Source organism: Chroicocephalus ridibundus, chromosome Z, assembly GCF_963924245.1.
Source record: "Chroicocephalus ridibundus chromosome Z, bChrRid1.1, whole genome shotgun sequence".
NCBI classification, from domain to species: Eukaryota; Metazoa; Chordata; class Aves; order Charadriiformes; family Laridae; genus Chroicocephalus; species Chroicocephalus ridibundus.
The window spans coordinates 46,216,997-46,230,994 of NC_086316.1; the positions used below are offsets into that span (position 1 = coordinate 46,216,997).

General features: G+C 38.1%; 1 protein-coding gene across 4 annotated transcripts in view; it reads right to left on the bottom strand.

Moving 5' to 3' along the window:
* The window catches only part of PIP5K1B (phosphatidylinositol-4-phosphate 5-kinase type 1 beta), a 114,267-nt gene that overhangs the window by 14,528 nt on the left and 85,741 nt on the right, over positions 1-13,998 (bottom strand). For all 4 annotated transcript variants that reach the window (XM_063320533.1, XM_063320529.1, XM_063320531.1 and 1 more), the window contains 6 exons: positions 13,154-13,365; positions 11,148-11,231; positions 10,998-11,046; positions 10,386-10,470; positions 5,942-6,097; positions 5,047-5,191 (listed from right to left, as the gene is read on the bottom strand). In XM_063320533.1, coding sequence (XP_063176603.1) covers positions 5,047-5,191; positions 5,942-6,097; positions 10,386-10,470; positions 10,998-11,046; positions 11,148-11,231; positions 13,154-13,365 — 731 coding nt within the window. The remainder of the gene's footprint in view (positions 1-5,046; positions 5,192-5,941; positions 6,098-10,385; positions 10,471-10,997; positions 11,047-11,147; positions 11,232-13,153; positions 13,366-13,998) is intronic.

Sequence of the window (13,998 nt, forward strand, 5' to 3'; positions counted from 1 at the left end):
TATTATCTCCCATTCGGTAATGGTCAGCCACAATGAGTGTGCTCAACTGTGCTGTTGCCTTCCTTTTGTTAAAGCTATCTATTTTACCTTGGTTCTTAATTAAAAAATAAAAAATAAGCAAAGGTAATTCCATCACAAAAGAACTGGGAAAGCTTTGTTTTTCTTTAAGCTACAATTACATGTTGCTTCAATCATAGTCAAATTTTCTTTCTTTCCCATGGGGATTCCCCCAGTGTCTCAGTGCATCTGTTCCTAGCATTAGAGCATTCAAGTTTTTTTTCCTTCACCGAGCTGCTTATTTTCATGACGCTTGCATTAATTTAATCCTCTTTGAGTCAGATTCAGCCAAATTTGTTTATGCTTCAGAAGGTAAAGGTGGTGGGTAGACAGACAGAACATTTAAACAACACACAAAAGTTTCTCTACATAGAAAACCAGACTGGTAAAAGGTGTAATTAGGTATTCCTTACAACAGTGAAACCAATACCTACAAATCCTTTTCACTGAAAAAACAGTAGATGATCTTACTTTTGTATTCTAATCTGTCTTTGAAAAGGTTGTTTGATAGAATGTCAAGTCATGGGACATTTCAGTTCAAAGCTTACTAATTTCAGAAAGTTTTGGCTGTGTAAGAGGAAAAAAGCTCACAACCTTTCAAAGACTTCCAAAATTTCAAGTGGTCTGCACCAAAAAACAGCAACACAGAGGTAAGGCAAATAAACAATTGAAAAATACACAGAAAAGCAGAAAGAAGAGGAAAGAAAAGTCAGAAGTCCATATTACACACACACATATCTTACGGAATGGAAGTACCGAATACATGAACAAGAATTAGATTTCATGTATTCTCCTAGGCTCAAACATTTCAGAATAATTCAGCAATCCTCCTTATATAGCATTGCTCTAAAGACAAAGAGGTGAAGTATCCCTTTATGCACCACAGAATTTGGTTTGGGTTTGTGACTGGAAACCACGAGACCTCCTGAAAGATACACCACAAAGAGACTTTCTGTTTTATCTCGCAACTCCTGTTTAAAACATTCCAGAAGCACCTGGAAAGGCTTAACTTGCTTCAGCTCTTTGCAACTGTAAAAGCAATGTCAACTGAGACAACAGTCATACTGCTCAAGACATTCAGATCTGTCATCTTTAACTTAATTCATCAGTACTTATTAGGAAAACTTTACCTGGGGTGGTGGTGGCAGGGGAAATCTGTTATCACTTTGTCTATAAAAATAATCTCTGATATAATATGTAGGTATTATATTTCTTAAGATAAAGCAAATAAACCCTTTCAAAGAAGTGTATTTGGACTCAAAATCAAACATATTTTCTGGTGGAAAACAGACCTTTTAGGTACTAAAATATCTCTGCACCGAATATAAACCTACTTGAAGAGGAGTGGAAAATCTTTGACAATTATAATAGAGGCAATAAATCTTCAATTCTGTTCTCTTACTAAATGAATGCTTGACATTGCTTATGACAGAACCACTTGACTAAGAAACAGCCTCATATAACAGAAACCAGCTGTCTTCTGACAAACAAGAAAGCCTACATTTGCTGAATAACATATGTCATGTTTGTCCATTTTTTCCTTTTTACTTCCCTTTTTTAGCTAAAGTTCCTTTTGTGCTGAAAAACACAGCCATGTTCCCCTCCTGAATACTACTTAGTTCACTACTTTTACCAGTTCCTCTTCATTCTGCCTGATTAACACCTTGAGTTCCCTCTAAATCTTCAAGGACTGAGGAATAACTTGGTAAAAAATAATCAGCTAGCAGTCTGGAAAAAGATTCCTAAGAAGCTCTACGTTTATGACTGCTGCTCAGTCTCTCTTTTTTTCTTTGCTTTAATCACAAATCCCTAAATGGTGCTCTGCATCATCTACCAATTAGTTATGCCAGTTCTAACCTGTACCAAGCCAGGTCTCCATAAACCCTCGTCACATCATGCAGCCTCAGAAGCCGGCTCCAGCTCAGCAAGTCCCTTCTTTGTGGTTAACCACACTGGCAGCAGCTCCTTGCTTCCTACCACGAGCGCTGAGCACCCTCAAGGAGAGATGGTGCTGAGCTCCCTTCTCATATAAAATGCCATTTCCCTCTCCTTGGAGAACGATTTCATTCATGGCTGACAGAAACAGAGGGTAATTCTGGAAATAAAAAACGTAAAAAGACGGCATGTGCTTCAAGGTATGCAAAAGTGCTCTCTTTTTAATGAGGCAAATAACAGCATCTGTCTTCTCACTGGTATGAGTGCATACTGCTCCTTAGCATTAGTAGGAGTCAAGAAGCTGTACAGATACCGTATTATTACTATGCACACAGGATTATCTCCCTGTATTACCCTGAACAAGAGATTTCTGACTGGTTACAAGGAAATTTGTGTACTCTCTCCTCGTGCCAGGACACTTTCAAAGAGGAGGAAAAAGCCTGACAAAGAAAATGCCAAACTGTAATTCTATTAAATAACTTGAAGCAGAATGTCATAGTCAGTTACATATTTAAAGACTGAAAGCAGACTAACATTTGTAAACAAATAATTCATTTAGGCTTTGTTTCAAGGACTGCTCCTGGCTTTCTGTTTATCAGACACAAATGGCAAAGCGATGAGTCCTACATCATAAAATATTGTAATATTCAGAAGCAGAGCTCCAGCGAGAAAAATCTAAGACATCTACATCTCAAGGCGTTTTTGTAGCATGAAGGTTTTGGTGTTTTTATTTGCCTGCCAGCTTTTTTCATGGGAGGACTGAAGTTTCTCCAATGTACCATAAAAACGTAAATGAAACTTCAGATGGATGTATTACTTAGTGCCGTGAAGAAGGAAGGACCTCCCTGCACTGATGTAGGAAGCAGAGGTGGCTACAAAACCACCCAGAATTGTCTTGGGGAAAGTAGTTTAATGCTTAGTAGCTTTCTTAAATCCTAGAAGAAAGCTGCTAGCTGTGATGGGGAAAGCTAATCCTCATGAATCATACACACTGATATTGTCACATGTACCAGTACTTGGCCAGGAGAAAAAATTGCCACCGAATCCTAGCTGAAGAGTATACATCTAGATCAGCAAAATGTTGGTCAGCCCCGTGGCAGATCTCCTGGCTATGGGGCAAAGTCTACTGTTTTGACACAAAATATGGAGAGCCACACCATCAATGAATGTTGGTGTGAGGTCTGCTGTCTTAGAGAACATGTCCTGTTGTACTGATGAATGGAAACTATGCAAAACTGGAACGCAGACACTACAGTTGCAATCTGATTTTGTAGAGTAAGGATGTACACGGGAATTGCATAACTGACCACATTTTAGGTTACTTCATTGACTAAATCACAACTGGAGAGGAAACAAGTCTAAACATACAATCAAAGTGCAGATCTGCTAAAAACCTTATTTTAGAATTATTTTGGAATATGTTTACAGTAAAATATCATGGACTTACTGATAGTTCTTCTCTACAGTTAATTTATGGAGAGTAAGGAGTACTTGAAATGTTTTATTTGGGGTAAACATGAACTCTTTATACAGACAACGCCACAGTTGTCCTTTGCTGACTGATGCTAATACGAAGTAGTTCTGTAGTTTTACTTGATGCTTAAAGCAAATAAAAACCCCTAGTACTCTATAACCTTATAGCTACCAAAGCTAAAGCTTGGCAAAAGATGATGGAATATTGAAGTCCTACAACTAACTTTGTCACAAACTGGACAACGCTGACAGAAGTTGACTTGAAGGAGCTCTATTTCTACTGATGTGTATTCATTAGTAATTTTGTCCTAGAGCTTGTGTAGATGCATTTGGGGACAACTTGTGATGATTCTGTAATTAAAACTCATATTTGTTACACCCCAAACCATACCTCATTCCAAATTTTTATGGCAAAACATCAGACCTATGGAAGACGCCACATCAGTGAGATTTATTTAAACTTAAAGAAAATGGAACCTGCAAATATCACTTTGATCAAGTAACTCTGCAAGTCATTTTACTTCTGATGAAAATGCAGTTGGTCAAATTTTAATAGGTAAATTAATATAGGTAAATTGCTTTTAAAATGACTTAATCTTTTTGGACAACATGCAGTTTAAAGTAAAGAACTTCATCTCAGCACATGAGCAAGCTTATCAAATTTATATAGACACCGTGTGGTCCAGGATTCCAAATTATTCTAAACAAAATTCAATATACTTGAATTCACAGTGGTTACCCTTCTTGACAAAAACAGACAAAGACATGGCTGTTCTGCAGTACGGCACACGGTGAAGAGATCCGCAAGCAGGCAAGGAGACACAAAACAACACCCTTCAGGTGTACAAGATAGAGTACAGACAGACACACAGATGATGTCCCAACAAGACATACTGGCATAAGCATGGTATTGGGCAGTCACGACTAAAGGATATTCAAACACAATTCAAATCACACTCAATCTAGCTCACAAGCATCTGCACAACTTTTCTTGACACCTTCCTGTTTTTATCCTTCCTGGGTTAAAATCAGACAGGCTCTAATCACGCCCACAGGTGAAGTTTCATAGAAATTCACTTCAGAAAATGGTAATTTTTAAAGAACTTAAAACAGACCATTCAGCACTGTACATTCAGAATAAAGATCAATTTGAAAAGTAGGTTCCTTTTCTGAGCACATCACAGTTTTCCGCAGCTGTTTTAGGCTACAGCCAAGTTACAAGTGTTTCCTACCCTGATGTTAATGTAGGTTGGTTTATGGCACAAACTAAGGCCTAAGCAAGTTTTTAATGCCCAGTTTAGTTTTGGAACATGACAAAAAACTCAAAGCATAGTATAACATTTTTGCTGTGTTCATGCTTTCTATTTTGTGACCCCAATCACAATACATATAATAACAAACAAATAAATAACAAATCCTGTGGGCTTACGGCACCCCTCCTTCACTGGAGAGATTCAAGACTGAGCTACAGAGATGCTTGCCCCTTCTGCTTCTTCTTTCACAGAGCCTCCTTCCATTGCACACATTGTCAGACTTTTATCAAAATGGTGGGGAACCCTCTACCACATGTACTGCCTTTACCTGCTAGAATAGAGCATAGGTTGTTCACGTTGGTAATGCTCATCTACATTCAAGGAAGAAGAAGAAATTGTGGTTGCTAAGGAAGCCGCTTCAAACAGAGATGGAGTGCTTGGCACTAGATCCGGCCGGTGGCGTGAAGCTAGTACTGCATGCACAAAAACAAAGAACATTAACAAACTTAATTTCAAATCGAATCCAAGGATCTTTATGCAAGTGTATGGAGTCACTTAGTGCTCTCAACAGCTTCTTGAACCTTCTTAGTACGTCTGAATTGATGAGATTGTACTATTCACGTGCCCATACCCACACTCTGCTGCGTTACAGGGTGAATTTCAGCTGCTAACCAATACATTCAGCAGAATGCAGAGCAATGCCAAGGTCGAATATGAAACAGTGTTATGAATATCTGATGAATTCTTCTAAATTCTGGGACTGGTCTCACACTACCAGGGCCTGGTTTTCAGATGGGATTAGGTGGCTGGTTATCCTTTGAGCCTGGCTGCAGATGAGAGAGGCAAAGTCTGTATCTCTTCAAAAAGACTCTGGGAACAAAGAACTGAGCTTCAAAACACTTCATGTGATGTGTTTGTTTAAAAGTCAGTGAAAGAATAGCACTGGCTCTGGCCTTAATTCGCCACCTGGGCTGGATAAATTTTTTTAGGATTCTCTGAAATCCAAAAGATTAGTATCACACTATAACCTTGATTCTGACTTCCTCTTGCTCCTGAAGGTCCATTCTACCAATTATGACTAACAACTTTTTCCGTGAGAATAATCTGACTCTGAAGTTTTGAAAGCTCAGCCAGATTGGAAGCTTTCTAGTTATAGGGCTTCTAGAGCTTATACTAAATTACTTTAAAAACACTGTTTAGGCTGTTGATATGAAAGACATTACCTTCCTCATCAAGGCTGGCATAGCTTTGTCCTTCAGCCAGAATGCCACGCTTTTCATCCTTCCACTCCTGGCTAACCGCACACACTATTTCTTGTGATGCTGCCTTTAGGGCTGTGATGGAATTGCACCGTTTCTTTGAAGGTGAAGACTTCAAAGCTGCATTACCAAATGAACATAGGTGTTGAATGATGCCGTCTTATCTCCCTGCACATCTTTAACAGCACATAGAAGAGCAAGCCATCTATAAAGCTAGAGTTTCTGAATACAGACAAAGAACACATCCAGACAGAAACCCACTTATCAAATATTATATTAAAACTAGAGCAAAAGGCATTGCTATTTCATCTATGAGTGAAGTACTTTTGTCTTTTTCCGGGGTTTCTATCAGCTCATAGGACAAAAAAAAACTCTAGTCAGTTAACCACATTGACATCACTAAGTTACAAATCTATGGGAGTATCAACCTGTGTAATCAGAGACAGAATGATACAGAAAAAAAACAGATGACAGGAAAACTAAAAAGACATCTGGAGTATTCTGAGAGGTTATGATAATTTCCCTGAGCTGTGAACTACTGCTATAGTAGACGTATGTGCTACTGCAAAATTCCCACTTCAGTGACACGTGTCAAACATCACCTTTGGGTAAAATAAACACTTCCAAGATGTTGATGGCTTGTACACTCAGGATGCTTATATGAGCATCCCCTTTATAATTCTTACCAGGGCCTGCCTACTACAATGGCATTTTGTGTGAAACTCTAGGATTTGACCATTGACGCTACTACTGAACCATGACCCTCATTTTTAGTTCTTCTCCAGAAGGATGCCAGCCCTTTCATTTAGCTTCAGTTGCCAGCTGCTGACCTCCATGCATTGGTGGCAAGGTTACTTCAGATGCACTGCAATAGTTCATATTGTGCTCTACTACAAAATTAAAAGCATCAAAGCCACTTGGCTAAAGACTGAAGAAAAGAATCAGATGCATAACTCCAGGATATTGTTAAAAGATAACACTGTAGATAGCTGCTGAGCTAGCCTCTGCCCAAGGCTGAATCTGCTTATTATGTTTTTATTGTTATGTATGGAAGCTTGTTCTGTGCACTAGAGGAGAAAAACACATATTCAAAACAGGGCTTAAGAATTTAAACTGAAATGTCTAACTCAAAGTTTAGCAAAAATGTTCCTGAAGGCAAAACACGCCCAATTTTTTATTTTATGAAAGAATGATAATGCATTTTAACCATTAATCCATATAAAAGGAGATTAACAGCCTTGTATGCAGAGCAGATCAATAAGAGTGGGATATTAAGACAGGTTAACAGCCTGCAAAAATAAGACAGTCAAATTAAGTATATAGAGAGAATTAAGCATGATGTCCTTGATAGTACATTCTAGATTTCAAATACAGAATGGGTTGTGTCTTGTGCTGACATAAATCTAGCAGTCAGAAAAAAAAAAAGACTCAAATGTTCAGGAAGCCTATATGGCTGCATGAGACATTTATTTTTTCCAACACACAGAAGCATCAAGTTGACTATTCCTTACTCTCTATCAGTACTGAGGAGTTTGAGTATCGTCTCAGACAACAGAGCTCCCACTAGTTCTCTGGCAAAATTATTCTAGGGTTAAGAGATCTGAATCTCAGGAGGCTCCTTCCTCCTTTCAGCTGAATTTTGCTTCATATTTTTTTGTATAACATCAGATTCTTTTATTTTGATATTAATTATTCTTTTCTGAAGGATTTAACATTTACACCTTAAATTGTTAATTTGTGCTAGTATTTGTAGTCATTCTTGTTCACTTAAATCTCATTTAGTTCTATCCTTCATTTGTATTTTGTTCTACCTCTATCCACGTATCCACTCCAGACAATTAATGACAAAGTTAAGAGACCAGCATAACACTGGTGAAAAAGGTATTTAAAAAACACCTTCTATCAGTTTGATAGAGTGACATATGCTCAATACTCTTTCTGTAATATTTGAGCCAAGTGTCCATTCCACATTTTGACGTTCAACTCCAAACCAAATACAGTTCCACGAGTAGGATTATCAAACTGCTAACTAGGATGCATTTTAGAGTCTAAATTCCTCTATAAGAGACATATTTCTGGCCAATCAATTGATATTTATTTGACAAGAACCCTGCTTTATAAAAAAAACCCCATGAAACTCACAAAACGCTGCTTCCTAGAGACTAAGCAGAAACATCCCTTCTCTAACTGAAAAAAAAAAAAAAAGTGCAATTTCAGCATCTCCACCGATTTAAAAAATTATTTGGCAGTAAAGCAGTAAATTAGTATGGATGCATACTATTTAAACGAACTGATCTGTAGGTCTTACAATAATGTTTTATACCACTTGCCAGAGTTGTTGAAAAAACCCCCCATTGCTCAGATATCAGAACAGCATTTCCCCAAGGAGCAGCCTGGGCCACAGTGAACCCCAAGCACTCATCTTTGCCCTTGCTGGTATATTCATCAGGTCTTCCCTGAAGCCCTCCTCACTGCACACACACTGAATGTATCTCAGTGGTTGTCACCATCCTTCTCTGTACTTGTGATGCTTCAGACTGAATTTCCTTTCAGTAGCCTGACCAACTTATAGAGGAATTATCCATAAATTCATTAATATTTTAAGACTCTCCAAAGGTCTTATTTTCCTGAATAGCTGTCACAACATACCAGGCTTATAGGGAATCACTAATTAGGGTTAATTCAAATTCTCTCTTTTTCTTCTAAAGACTCCTTTGCTCTACTTAAAATATCTCATTTCTTTTTATTTTTTTCAGTTCAGCCACTCAGCTTTCTTCTTTCATCAGTGTATCCTACTCTTTTTCTTCTTATTTAGTAATTTCACAAAGTACTTTTAACCTACACTTCTGATTTCATGTTGCTTTTAGTTACCAGTTTTCCCTCTTCTTTCTTGCTCTTTTAGACTAATGGCGTATGTTGTTGTCATCTGCCATGTCTCTAACTTTGGTTTTCATGGTCAGGGTCAGAGTTTCACAAGCTCACTCCAAATAATTTGATTCTTTCAAAAAACAGTTGGATACTGGTCTTCAGAAAAATGATACTATCTTTAGACCAAAGCAGAGAAACAAGGCCGTGGTAAAGACGATGGTGAGGCAGGTTGTCCCCTTGCAGCCCATGGATGTGCATGGTGGCACAGATATCCACCTGCAGCCCGTGGAGGAACCCACACTGGAGGAGGTGGATGCCCAAAGGAGGCTGTGACCCCATGGGAAACTGGCAGTGGAGCAGGCTCCTGGCAGGATGTGCCATCCTGTGGAGAGAGGTGCCCACACTGGAGCAGGTTTGCTGGCAGGACTTGTGACCCCATGAGGAACCCACACTGGAGCAGTCTGTTCCTGAGGGACTGCACCCTGCAGAAAGTTCGCGAAGGACTGCACCCTGTGGGAAGGACCCATGTTGGAGAAGTTCATACAGGACTGTCCCCCCTCAGAGGGACCCCTTGTTGGAGCAGGGGAAGAGTGTGAAGAGGAAGGAGTGGCAGAGACAATGTGTGATGAGCTGACTGCTACCCCCATTTCCCCTCCCTGTGCACTGCTTAGGAGGAGGTAGGGAATTCACCAGTGAAGTCGAGCCCAGAAAGAAGGGAGGGTTGGGGGTAAGGTGTTTCAAGATTTGGTTTAATTTCTCATCATCTACTCTTATTTGAATCATAGTAAATTAAATTAACTTTCCCCAAGTCGAATCTGTTTTGCCCTTGACTTGTAATTGCAGAGTGATCTCTGTCCTTATCTCAACCCATGAGCCTTTTGTTATATTTTTCTCCCTCTGCCCAGTTGAGGAGGGGAGTTATAGAGCAGCTTTGGTTGGCACCTGGCATCCAGTCAAGGTCAACCCACCACACCCTGTAAGTTGCTAAATAATGCGTCTTACCCTTGACAATGAATTAAAAAATTGAAGAAGGAGAAATGGAGGGGAAAACTAGAAACGGGAGATAGTGACAAAAGACCTTAAATCCAACCAATATCCAACTTCTGATTGCTTTCCTTGATAAAGCTCAGAAGAAATCCATATCAAAGAGAAGAATGCCTATCTTTTCAAACATGCTTGAGGTGGTATGTAAACAATCTTTAAATTGCAAATTAAATAAATAAAAGTCAATAGGGGTATTCCTATGAATAACAGATGCAGGACTGGACACATCATTAGATCATGAAATTTATCTGTATATCAATCCAATATAAGGGAACTTGTTTTGCCTTCAGATGCCCCTAATGTGACAAAGAATACACAGCAAATAATTCTCTGTAATTTACTATTAGAGCACAACCTTATTAGCTCCAGTGAAGAAACTCAACTTCTGTCAATGTAAGTGCTACAAGAAGTTGAATAAAGGATTCTTTTATTGCCAAGACAGGAGTGTTATAAAGTAATGATTATTAAAAATATCTGAAAGTGATAACTTTCTTACCTTGAACTTTCTTGAAAACTCTTGTACTCATAAACTTTAAAAATCTATCTGCATAAAAACTTGGTCGGTGAACTGAAACAGTATCCTATAAGATTGAAAAAGGTCTTAGTCACATTTTCCATTTGTAAATCACAAGTAAATTGTCAAGAAAGAAGCTGGACACTTCAGGTAAACTATATCATACATTTCAGGCACACTCAAAACAAGTCAACCCTAACAAGTTTTCCCTTTTTAAAGGTTAATTCTTCAAGAACTTTAAGTATTTTATTTATGAAATTATGACTTATGAATTACACAGCCATATTCTGCAAAATCTTCCTGGCATTCAAAATGTTTTTTTCATATTCATCAATGTCCTGCTAAGTGGCCATTGTCTTGTGTAAGTTATAAGGACAAGCTGATCATTTTAGTTGCTTTTTGAAAGATCAACAAATAGAATCAGAGCATGTATTTGGTGGCAAATGGACCTAAAAGATTTCAGCAACAGTTCAAACCATGTGGTGATGGTAGACTACAAATATACCAGAGCTGTATCTTTCCTGGCCAACATCAGTTGAAGTTCCATTAGCTAAAATATCATCAGTTTGAAAAAATAAAATAAAATCTACTTACTCCATCATAAACAAGAGCTTTCCAAGAATGTTCCAGCTTCTTCATTAACCTAAGCATATACAAACAAAATAAGAACTGCTTTATAAAAATTCCATATTTGTAAGTAATTTCAGAATAGTTTATTCAATAAAAACTTGAAATTCAACTTACCTGTAAGACTGGAGAATATCAATAATACCCATAAATAAAAGTAGCTTTTCTCCTTTATGGCTTTTAGCTGGAATACCTCCCATCCTGAGAGAAAAAATGAAAAAGTAGTTAGAGTATCTTTTAAGACATCTCTGATCATCAGTTAGCAGGTGAACTGTACCCACTGACAAACCCAAAGAAATGCACATATTAAAGACAGATGCTACAGTGCAAAGTCAGTCAAATGTGGGTTACTTAGCACACAACTGATTTTAAATAGCAAACCTAAAGTTATTTGGGATCCAGTGGTAAATATCTATTAAAAACAAAGAGTGTTTTAGGATAACTTTTAGATAGAATTAGAAATATTTAGATGATCTGAAAATAGGAAAAAAGTATACAATAGTTTATTACTAAGGAAAATAAATAATTTTGCCTAGCTAAAGGAGAATTTTGTCACCTTATGTAATTAATATGTAATTGAACTGTAGAGAGCCTGCACATTACTCTAGGTCTGAAAAGGTGTTTTGTGTACTTTTCACTAAAGATTATGGATGTGCTTTTCCAAAATTCCTCTACAGACAATTAGTGACAGAAAAAGTAGCAGCATCAAGCGAAGACGCCTGACTGCCTGGATGTCCACTTGGTTTAGAGTACTTACTTGGGCATGACCTTAAAGAACAAAACGCTCATTCTAAGACCCTCTCTTCCCACTCTACCACATAAAAAAAGGGTCCATTGTTTTTAGAACCAGAAACTGAAATGAAACACAGCAGAAGACTGACCTAGGGGTCTTTTTTGTGAGACCTAGGCTGATTTTCATCCACCTCACTGAGGTACCTGTTCTGTCAATACGAGAGAGACGATAGTGCAAGGGGCCAAGGAAGAACTCAACTGCTGCAGCAGGCTCTCAGCAGTGCTACTACGCTGCTCAGGATCAAGGCAACACTCCATTAGCTCAAGTGATGTAGGAGCCCAGGGTGGGTTTCCATACATAATAACAACAGGGACTTTCTCGGATGACCTATATGAGGCTTTGGCTTTTAGTTAAAAAACCAAACCAAACCAAATACAAAACCCAACACACCCCCAGATTGCCAGTGCAAGACCTCTGACACCATACAAGAGCATCCACCATCTTCTATGTGAATGTGGGTAATGCTGTAAAAACTGAGTGAAATTCAGCTCTACTTTACGTTCTAGAATGCTGAGCATCTGCAAAATCTCTCTGAATGCTAAATACCATAATTCTCCCATGTGCTTGCTGTAGGTTTAAGCTCATGATCCTATATCATCGGTTGTATTTACCTAGACATCTCCCTTGGGAATCAGAAGAGTAAATCCTTCATTTGAAATGAAATCCTCATTGTAATGAAGGACTGATCATACAAAATGAGAGCAGTGAACATAATGCTCTCACTAACACTGAACATATTTCAAAGGAAACAACAGAATAACTGTTGCCTATATACTTAAATTTCTATTGCAGTTTTTGCTAGATAGAAAAATCAGAGGAAAGCAGCAGTTCTTAATCTCAGAAAATATCGCACATGGATATGACTGCATTTCAGTGATTGATGATACAGTTCTGTGTATTGAGTATACTATTTTGAGATGAAAATAACCACTGTAGGGATATCCAATGTTAATAAATAGTTTTTGCTTGTGGCTCATCAGGCTGCTTCCAGTTAAAATTAGATTATACCTACGGCTCCTGTAATAGCTGTCTCATAACATCACTTTTATAAATGAATGCACTTGTGCATACATAAGTCACTCTGAGCTAACAAAATTTTCTATCTTGTATTTAAAGATGATCAATTTACTAATCAACATTTTAGTTTCTTGCTCTGCAGCAAATCTTGATGGTCCAGCTTTTGGGGGAAAAAAATAAATGCTTAAGCTTTCAATTCCTGAAATGCAGTGTACTATCGAATGTTTTGCTTCTTAATACCAAGTGGTAAAGAGTGGAGAAAGAGAATGTGCAAGTTTTAATAGTAACCTTAAGAGCAGGTTACGACACTTACGTGTTTGTTGTTTCCGTGCTGATGGAGTCCCCTGACTTCCTAGGGCCCTGTATGGACTCCATGGCTGTAGAATAGAGAACTTTCTGCCCTCCAGGACGTTTGGCGTCTGATGCGCTCTGGGAACACTCTCCCTCTTTTTCCTTCATGTTACTGTTCAGTATGTGGATTCCCAGTAGCAGACTGTAATCCATGATCTTAAAACTTTCTAGAACCTATGAACAAAGAAGAAATGGCTGTACTGAAACAAAAAAAAGGCTACCTACAATATGAATTACACAGCAGCATTCTGAAAACCTAAGTAAAAACAGGCCTTCAAAGTACATGTTTCTCTTATTAGGAAAATGTGTGAAATTATAATTAAACAAAAATCTTTTAACTACCCCACATAAATCAAAGTGCTAGTTATCTAATAAGCTCAATGCTGTTGTTGCAAGTGGGAAAGAAAGATGCATAGCTGAAATGTAACCTGATGTTATTTTGTAGTCAAGGAAGATACATCCAGTCAGCACCTTTTTTTATTTATAGCAAACAATCAATTAACAGTTCCACCACATACTTATGAACTACAGGCATTTTTGAAGTCACCTCTAATGCATGTTCCAGACTTTACTGAGCATTTTTGCCTAGACTACCTCCCCTCCACCTCCTGTCTATAACTGAGAAAGCACTCTTGGAGAACTTTCAAAATTTCAAAAAAAGCATTTGCTCCCACTGTCTCATTAACAGCTGATGGGATCTGGGTACAAAACTCATGCATCTCTCTTTATTAAGCTAAATAGAGTCGATCTAAACTGCAAAGGCAGTTTTACTTCTGAAAGATGACTTAACCAACCAGCCTTCTCTTC